Source organism: Pseudopodoces humilis, chromosome 9 (genome assembly GCF_049639895.1).
Source record: "Pseudopodoces humilis isolate 2021_Gansu_Grassland_sample_001 chromosome 9, ASM4963989v1, whole genome shotgun sequence".
Lineage (NCBI taxonomy): Eukaryota > Metazoa > Chordata > Aves > Passeriformes > Paridae > Pseudopodoces > Pseudopodoces humilis.
This window is the reverse complement of record NC_142208.1, coordinates 31,358,902-31,368,632: the sequence shown is the minus strand read 5'-3', so window position 1 is coordinate 31,368,632 and position 9,731 is coordinate 31,358,902. Positions and strand designations below refer to the sequence as shown.

At 39.9% G+C, this 9,731-nt stretch overlaps 1 protein-coding gene across 4 annotated transcripts in view; it reads right to left on the bottom strand.

Moving 5' to 3' along the window:
• Positions 1–2,989: 2,989 nt before the first annotated feature.
• Positions 2,990–9,731, bottom strand: part of PLPP4 (phospholipid phosphatase 4) — a 47,949-nt gene continuing 41,207 nt past the window's right edge. For 3 of the 4 annotated variants that reach the window (XM_088059581.1, XM_088059583.1, XM_088059582.1), the window contains 2 exons: positions 5,765–5,953; positions 2,990–4,449 (listed from right to left, as the gene is read on the bottom strand). In XM_088059581.1, the coding sequence (XP_087915707.1) occupies positions 4,439–4,449; positions 5,765–5,953 (200 nt within the window). In that variant the 3' untranslated portion in view covers positions 2,990–4,438. Of the gene's footprint in view, positions 5,954–9,731 lie in introns of all 4 variants that reach the window. The other variant, XM_005520803.2, reaches the window with a different exon arrangement.

Genomic DNA, 9,731 nt, shown 5'->3' with positions numbered 1-9,731 from the left:
CTCTTAGATTAGAGTGACATTGCTGTAATGTTCTTTTCCCCTTCCTTTTTTACAGTGTTATATTGGTTTCAGCAGGAACCATATCTGAAACTTTCATTGTGCCTTCAATCTGCAGGACTGGGAATGAAGATTAAATGGGCTTTTGTATACACAAATGCTCTCTAATGCTGATAAGGGCTGATGTGAATAGAATACAGACTAACACAACAGAATTGTGAATTTAGCTTGCCTGGTGAAGGAGGTATTTTTCAACAGTCTGCTAAGTAGCAATAAATGATTTGTAAATATCCCCCTCAACAGAGTGGGGACTTCTTTCTCCTACTAACTCTGACACACACAAAAACAATTAATAAAAAGCTCAAGGAGATTTTTGACAATAATCTGACTCTTGGGAGCCTTCAGAGCCAACTACACTGTGTGTCCAGCAAGGGTCACTGGGCAAGGCCTTTGGAATAAATCAAATTTTCTCTGGCTTAGATCTCTTAGATCTCTTCCAACAATCATGTGATGGGCTTGGCTCTTAATTAGCAGCTCCTCTCAATCTGAATGATGTCAGGTCACTTTGAGAGTGATGACAACTAGAATGTTTTGAATTGTTGTCTCCAAACCAGGTGTGTGACAGGGCACTCACCAGCCCCTCACAGCATCTCCCACATCAGGTGTGAGTTTGCTCAGCCTAAAACCTGAGAAATGGGAAGAACAGAAATCTTCTTTTGCTCCAGCAGTGAATCAGGGGCAGAATTCACTTGAATTTGACAGTGAAAGTGCATTTGGAAACTTCCCTTTACTGGCTACCCTTTCTCATTGCAACACTTAAGAATTCTAAAAGCCTTAAAATTCTTTAAAACTCCCTTTGGCTTAAAAAGTGAGAAGTTGTGTGTATTGGACAATGGCAACCTGAGCCCTCCTGCTGGAGCCTGTCTGGACTCAGGTGGGCAATTCTGCAATGACATCTGGTCCTTTTTAGAGCTGCACTCCGTGTTGTGGGTGAGTGTTGCTCATATATGAATGCATTAATTAAACTTGGAAAGTCTAAGATGAAAAGGAGGAAAGACAGCCACCATCCAGAAGGAGGTGTGTGCATGTCACCGTCAATTCTCTTCCCCCTCTCATCACCTTGAGAGAGGCAGATGGAAAGAACCAGGGACTCAGAGGAGCTCAGAGAACACAGTGGTGTGGATTGGAATTAAAATGCACAATTACATCTGTGAACAAGAGGCCAAATAAAAGCCATAGATAATTACTGGAATAAAAACCAGAGTGTCCTTGTGCCCAGGCCCATCTACTCCTAGAAATTAACTTGTTTTAGACCACGTTAAAATCTGGTTGCTTGACAGAATGGCTGCTGCAAATCTGCCAGGGAAATTAAGAGCTTTTTTGGCAAACAAACAAAGAGACTCAGTCCAAAGGTTTAAGGTTTATGGAGCTGCTTCAATCATGTTTCATGCTTGACTTTCTGCAGTCCTCCTGAACTGGCTGAATGCATCACTCTCTTATTTTTACTAAGTATTGAGTGAGGATTTTCTATTTCATGCCCCATTCCTACCTTGCTGCTCAGACTGTGTAATGTGGGTTATCCCAAATCCCTCTTGCTTTTCCCTTTGCAAAGTTTTCTTTCAGAAAACAATAACAAACAGATCTTCACTTCTGTAGCTTCAGCATACATCTGTTGCAGCTCAGATGTTTTTATTACAGTTTTCTGGGATCAAACAAAGTCCAAAGTTAGGACCAGTCTGAATGCTGATTTTTTTGTTGTTGTTGTTCTTTCTGCAAGTTTAAGCAAAAATCCTGTAGTATCTGCAAAAAGAATCTCAGTTAATTCAGTGCATCATGAGTTACCCACCCAGTCTTGTCATTTTAACTTTATACATGTTGAGCAAATTTTAATCTAATGGCAAAATGATAATGTTTTTTCTCTGTTCATAGCAAGTTCCTGAGCAGGGAGTAATTTGCAGACCTGTAGAACAGGAGTTCTCTGTATAATAAACTGAATTAAACTGGGTGCATCCTAGTGAAAACTTCTAATTTAGTTTTAGCCTCTTAGGACAGAAATGTAGGCACTCTGTTTATCAGATGAGTTTGGAGTGTACTCCGAGATAGCAGGTGAGACTGTATTTTTTGTAAAGGTAGGTAAGAGTAATAAGAAATTTGATTTCAGATAATGCCTGTGGGTGCTACTCCTAACTGTCCACCACCACGGTCCAGCTTAGCAGTTTTAAGACAAATTTAAAAACTGGAGACTATGAGCAAAACCCATGTGAAGGCTTTGTTCCACCTACAGGATGTGATGTGCTCAGTGTTCCAGAGAAGTTGTCCCAAAGTCATTAGAATTTTAGTACCACAAAACAAATATATGGCTTTTTCATAGGTTTGGGGTTTTTTTCCCCACCCAGTTGACAGCAAATTATTTTTTGCCATGGATAGAAAGAAGGAAAATTAGGTTCTCTTTTCACATCAAATAATTTGTTCTCTGCACAGGAAAAAAAATAGAGGGCCAAATTAGAAAAAACAACAAAATCTGAACAAATCAGCACAAATACTCCTAACCCAATGCCTGAGATTTGCATTCACTGTGGGGACATTTTACTGGTCCCCAGTCTCATAGTTTCAGGATATCCCTGCTGTGTTTGATTTGATATTGCTCTCCTGTTCTAGTCCAAACACATTTGTTATTAAATATGGCACTTGCAGTGTTATTTGAGCTATGGAATGGGACCAGGGAAAGGGACCTGCTCTGTTTAGCTGGGTAACAATTATAGAATTTCAGCCTTGCAGACTTATACTAGACCTCTGCCTGGAGGAAAGGTGAAGAGCATTATTTTGGTTAAAGGAGGGAGGCTGCTCCATTTTAATAGCACCAGTAATGAATGTTTATGAGTAACGCTGTTTCTTTAGGGCTTTTTTGTGTGTGTGATGCTCTACATGGTTTATTAACAAAAATAACTTACTAAATTATTTTCTTCTCAAAAAAAATGATAACATTCAGATGTACAAACCCACATTCATGTGTTGTTTTATTGGTGCATTACAACATTACATTTCCTTCACATTGAGAAAGCATGAGATTAAAATACATTGATCCACAAAAATGCCTTCCCTACGCTGACTTTGCACTGGTGATTGTGGCACCTACAGATCCCTCCAAGAGTTTCATTCCATTAAGCCTTTCATAATTTTAATTATATTTTAATCAAACCTTTTACGTTGTCTGCTTTATGACTCTCGATTTAATTATTCCCATTAAAATGTGTTGTTCTTTCCTGCTTTTCCAAGATCACCAATTACTCTCCCAATTTCAGTTTTTATGCTGTATTACACTTCATGTTCCAATCCTTTAACAGCCACTACTCATTTGAGGGCTGTCTGAGCTTTTCCTCATCCCAAAGACAGATCATTTGTATCAAAAGCCATTAAAATACTGAGAATGTGTACAGCACAGTTAGAAAGCCCCACTCCATTTTGAGAATAAGCCAGATCTATATAAAAACATGCAAAATGCTCTATGCATCAGTATTAAATGTCTAATTTTGATTGAAGATATTTTTTTATTTATTTTTTTTAACATTTGCATATAACCTGGAAGACTAGGGTTCCTGCTGAAAAAAGGAGCTAATGGCTAAGCCTTATCCTGACTCTGGGGCTCTCACTAATCCTCCCACATGAACTAATAGAAAACTATATTTGTTCCAGAACTCTGTAGGACGGTTTAAAAACTTTGTAGGAATATTAAACCTCCATTGAACTCTGTGGGTTTCTAGAATAAGATCTCAACCACACCAGAGGAATGTTCTGTCAAATCCAGTGCAAATGCCAAATAATTTTGCTTTGCTGATGCTGGTATTGTGAATTACTGTATATTCACCAGGAAAACCACAGGTAAGTTTGACTGTCTCTGTTGTAGAGCTCAGAATTCTGTAAGTGAAACATCCTCCCTCTGACACAGTTAAGCTGTAGCAGCTTTGCAAAGTCTGGTTTCTACAGAACCTCCTGTGTTCACTCCTGTTACATTCTGTTCCTTAGTGTCACTTCCTATTTATAGTCATTTCCAAATATCATATAAGTTTATACACAGTACTCTTGTACACAGTTATTAGGTTTATTTTTAATGGGACCCTAATTTACTTGCTTTTTATAAAAATTCAAGTGTTGCCAATCAGGAAGCAGCTCTTCTCCAAAAAAAAAACCTCTACAAAGCTTAGCTTTGAGGAAAGTATATGACAAGCCTTACATAAAGACATCGATCTGTTTGAATCACAAAATGTCTACAAGGCCGATGCATATTCCAACAGGAACACAGAAATTATAATTACAATAATAATGGCAGCAGTCTCCTCCAGTCTGAAGCACCGTAATTGTGGTCGTTGATCAACATTGTCTTGATTGCTCCAAGAAATGTTCAACTGCCAGGGTGTGGTCTGGAATATTTTGCCTGCATTTTTCACAGGATACCTAAGGAGAAAAAAAACCTGGAATCTGACATTCTGCCATCCAAAGGTACATCATCTCACAGGAATGTGATGTATACTGCATAGTGCATACCTAACTAACAATCCTACTGATAATAAATTAACTTAGGTCACACACTTGTCAACCTTCTCCATACCAACAGCAGTTTGATTCAGGTGAGCTCCAATTCAGGTCCCAAGCCAACCTTGGCAAGCACCATGCCGAAAGAGCATGGTGAGCTGAAAATGTGGGATGGGATTAGTGGAAAAGCGTCTCCAGCCTTCCTCTGGATATTTTACAGTGCTGGAAACCACCACAAGCACTCGTGGTTGTGCGTTCAAAGTCACAAATTAGAATCTTTGCATTTCCTTAGATCACCAGTGCTGCAGTGAGTCACCACACAAGAATGAACATGGCACACCGAGATCCACAGAAAACTCTGTGTTTCTTTATCCTCCCAGTTTTAGGGGGTTTTAAAAGTCTGTTTGAAAGACTTCAGCTTGTTAAATGCAAAGGGTGTTCTTTCCTTTTGATTTGCTTTGACGGTAAATACTCCAAGAGTTCTCAAAAATTGCTGATGATGCAATACCAAGTTTCTAATCCATCCTGTCTGTTGTTCTTAGTTGGTAATTTTAACAGCATGGAATTTCTTGAACGTGAGAGTCATCCTGTGGAACTACAAATGCACAAGGCTTGGCTCTTACAAGCACTTCACCATCCACTCCTTTCACCTTCTTCATTAGTAGCTCAGAATGACCTTGGCAAAACTTGACAATTAATACAAAGTCCCACCAGCATGTGGAGGTTTTTGTTAACATCAGAAGGCAGCAAGATAAACATAAGGATGATGCCCCTAAATTATCAAATTACAGACGTTGAGCACCTGATGAAAAGTGCTCTGTGTACTCACCACTCATCAAAATCAATGAGTGTTGAGAATGACCAGGACTTTGTAGAAAATACTCAGTACTTCAGAAAATCTCTTTCCAGATCTAGTATATGCTCAGCCACATCTCAGAATTATTCTTTTAACCATTCTCCACATGAGATTGTTTTTAATAATGTTCTTTTCCCCTTCCCTTGAGTAGCTCTACCTGTTTGCAGTAGACTGTAATTCAGCAAGTCAGTATGGACTGAAAATTTAACTTTAAAATATGATGTTATGGCATTAAAAATAAAATACTTAAATTCCCTTTATAAAAAAGGAAAGAAACAAAAGAAAAAATGTACAGTAAGAACCACTGTTAAGAGACCAGTTTGGAGGAAATGTGAGAAGGCTAAAAGTTCATTCTGCACATTTCTCAAAGTCATACGGGACCTTCAGTTATTCCCTCCAGAGGCAGGCCAGTGGCATTGTCTGCTGTAGCTCTCTCTTCTTTCTTCACTGAGTTCTGATCCAGCAGGCTGACGTAAGATTTGTGACAGGCTGTATTACCCAAAGGAGGGTAGTGCTGTCTGTAGCAAATATAAGCAAAAATGAGGCCAATGATCCCTCCAACAAAAGCATCTGGAGAAAAAAAGCAACAAAACCAGAAGCACGTTACCAGGGAAAGAGCAGCCAGGAGTGACAATTGCAAATAAAAGACATTTGGTTGACTTGAAAGTGCTTAACACAAAAACCATGAGTTTTGAGTTTTCCTAAAGAATTTGGAACCAAATACCACAATCATACCAGACACATGAAATCAGTCCCTGGGGACTTGTGCAATATTTTGAGCACCCAGAATTGCAGAGGGTTGGCTGTTTTGGGAGATGAACACTGGGAATAGAACGGCCTCCACAGGGTATCAAACACTCCTGATGTTCCAGATTCTGATCATTTCTGATCATTTGTGGGTAGACAACCCATGGATCTTCTCCCACTTCCAAAAGCACACAGTTTAAAGCTGGATGAATTCTTACCAGAAGCATCTGAAGGGTCAAAGGCTAAGCATGCCTGTTAACTGATTTAATACCTTTTGAATATCTTTCTTTGATGTTTTTTACTATCTCAAACTCCTATCAGAAAATAAAGTAAGATAAAATAAGGCTGTTGGATGAGATATTCGCAGTTCTCACACTCAGGCAATTTTAAATTTTTTATGGAGGACTCCTTTCTGTTTCTGCCTCTAAAATACTCACCTCATCTTTTGTTTCATTTATAATCAACAAGAGAAAAATTTCACTGAAAATACACCCTCTGTGAAAGCCTCAGATTTAACATGCAGAATAATGAAGTGAGGCAAAAAGTACTGGTATTAAAATATTTTAATAAATTAAAAACGCATTTTATTTTAACAAGACCGATTCAGCACCACATCATCTGTATATACCTGTGTTCCTATTATTTCAATTTCAAAAAACCCAAAGTGTAATAAAAGTGGTGAATCATTGGATTTACTGGCAAAAAAGGGTAAATCAATACAAATTATTTTTGTCTAAAGTCTTTAAATAGAGATTAAATGCCCTGGTTTGTCAGTGTGATTTTTATTAGAACAAAGACCATGTGGTTCAATTTTTAATGCATAATAGATAGTTTGTAATCACCAGAGGAGTGAGATGCCTTTTATCAGGAATGGCTAGGGCAAGAAAACCTGAAAAATTTAATACTGAGATGAATAAATTTAAGAAATTTGACTGTAAGTCACGTTTGAGGAACAGGACTGCATGGAATGACCCAGGAGATGCCTTCTAATCCTATGTTCTCTTCCTCCACACAAAAGGACATATTGAATCTTTCATAAATTAATGTAACAGGGGCTCAAACAAGAATTTGAAAGGTGATTGTATGCAGTCAGTAACTTATCCTACCCACACTGGAAGCTGACTGATTTCATCAGCCTGTCCCTACCAAACTATAATGGTATTAAAGGTACTGAGAGCAAGAATTTCCACTGCACAGCATCAATCAACTTGTAAAAAACTTAGTTATTTTGACAAGATTAATTTTCTATAAACCTGTGTTGGGTGCAATTATCAGATTATCCTACTTTGACTGAATAGTGGTCCAGCTGATTTTTTATTTTACTTAACAATCAGGTCAAGACTATGATTACTATTATTAATCATAGAGAAACACCAGGTATTTTTCCAGTCCTCTTTAAGTTCCCTGAGATTTTAAGGCTTGCTGAAAACTTGCCCAGATAATTTCTTTCAAACCCTTTACACAAATTATTCAACTCTGGGCCTCAGCTTGGGCACCACAGTAATACAAATTCACTACATGATTTATGCCAAAGGTTTCTATCTTGCTGACCTTGCTTAATGGGGGTTAATAAGCAAAAACACAGGCAGCTCCTGTTTTTGAAACAAACTATTCTGTCTTTTGTTTGATTTCATGGTAGGAATAACTTTCCTCTTTTTATTTTTTTTCCCTTTGTCCATAAAGGAAAGATAATATTCTTTCATTCTCAGTTTTTAACTTTATTTTTTTCATACACAATTCTCCCTTACTCCATGAGTAAATTAACATTTTCAGAATTATAAGACTATAGAGGTACTTATATATTGGGAATTGATATATTAAGGAATTCAGGATTCACAGTGAAATACCCTAATATTCATTAATACCAATACTAAGGCCTCGAATATCATTCTCTCCAGCCAAATTGAAGGGAGCTCATAAAGTTCTCATAATATTAATGTTGTAAGAGCACTCAATGGATTTTTAATACAGAGACACTCCACTTCATCTCTCACCTGCACTGTGCTAAGTCATGGACTCAGAACTAATGGTCCTTTTTCATTTCCACAGCATAGTTGAGGCTCCATCACAAAGCCACCATAAATAATTTACCACAATTAGCCAACTCTGCTGAGCATAAAAGCCAAGGCCTGAGGTTCTGTGCTGTGCCCAGAGTGAACAAGCCCCTCCCTGGGGAGCACAGCTCTTTCAGGGGAAAGCAGGGGTCACCTGCAGGATAATGTCTGCACTGTTCTTGGCAAGAGATGAGTTTGCAGCTCCATCTCCTTAAAATTCAAAGGCAGAGCGGGAGCAGCTGTGATGAACCGAGTCCCGAGCCCTTGGGTGCAGTTTTCCTCCACCTCGTACAAAGCAAACCGTCATCCCCTGCCTCACAGCACACCTTTCTGTCCGTAAATAATTCTGGCAAGAGACAGTACACGCTGCAAACACGTGTTCCAAACTGGGGAGTAAACCTGTGCTCTCCTCATTTCCTCATACTCCTCCTTTTCTCTTCAGCAGCCAGCTCAAGCCAGCCAAGCATCATGTGTTTTTGTGCCACCCGCCAGCCTGGCCAGGCAGCACTTCGTGAGCAGCAGCTCCGTGCTGGAGGCTCTCTCCAGCCCCAGTGTCACTGAGAAAAGGAGAGCAGTGAGTCCTGAAACGAGACAAGGCTCTGCTGGAAACCAGGAGGCTCCTCAGAGAACATGTCAAGGCTAATGGCTGGTGATTAAGCAGCTGCAGAACAGCAGCAGCACAGCAGGATGAGAGACAGCCTGGCTGAGATTGGTTCTGGCTGCTGGGTGAGAAGGTGCTCAGGGGGACAGAGCAATGCAGCAATTCATTGAAATGATGTGAAGGAACCAACAGAATGCTGTGTCTTTGTATTGGGATTTGGGGTCAGCTTTTGGTAGCAGAGGGAGCTGCAGGGGTGGCTTCTGTGAGAATCTGCCAGAAGCTTCTCCGTGCGCAACAGAGCCAATGCCAGCCAGCTCCAGGATGGATCTGTCACTGGCCAAGGCTGGGCACAGCAGGGATGTGGGAGCACCTCTGGGATAACAGATTTAAAAAATTGGATACAAAATCTGGACAACTGCAATGGCATCTGGAGAGAGGAGTGAGAACACGTGAGAGAAACAGCCCTGCTGACCCAGGTCAGTGAGGAAGGAGGGGCGGGAGCTGCTCCAGGCACCGTGACAGCAACTGCTGAGTGATCTCTCCCTCAGCTTATCTCCACTCATGAACCTTTCACTGCATTTTCTCTCAGCCTTCCAGCTGAGGAGGGGAGTGACAAACCTGGTGTCCAGCCAGGATCAACCCACCACAGGGCTGGAAAATGGGAAACAGCATGTAACCAGTATGAAACTGAAATTTCAGGTAATTGAAAGGAGCACTCAGGACCTTGAGGGGAGTTCAATTTGCAAGGCCAGCAGTACAGTGCTAGCAATACCACAGAAAGCCAGGATGGCCTACATAACAGCATCAGAAATACCATGCATGGTATTTCTTACAGGAGTATAGGAACAAATAGGAAAAAAGTAATTACAGAAGACATGAGTAAAGCAAGGAAGCTACAAAGGTGGCTATAGAGAGGGTCAAGAAATGGTAAAATAAATAACTGATG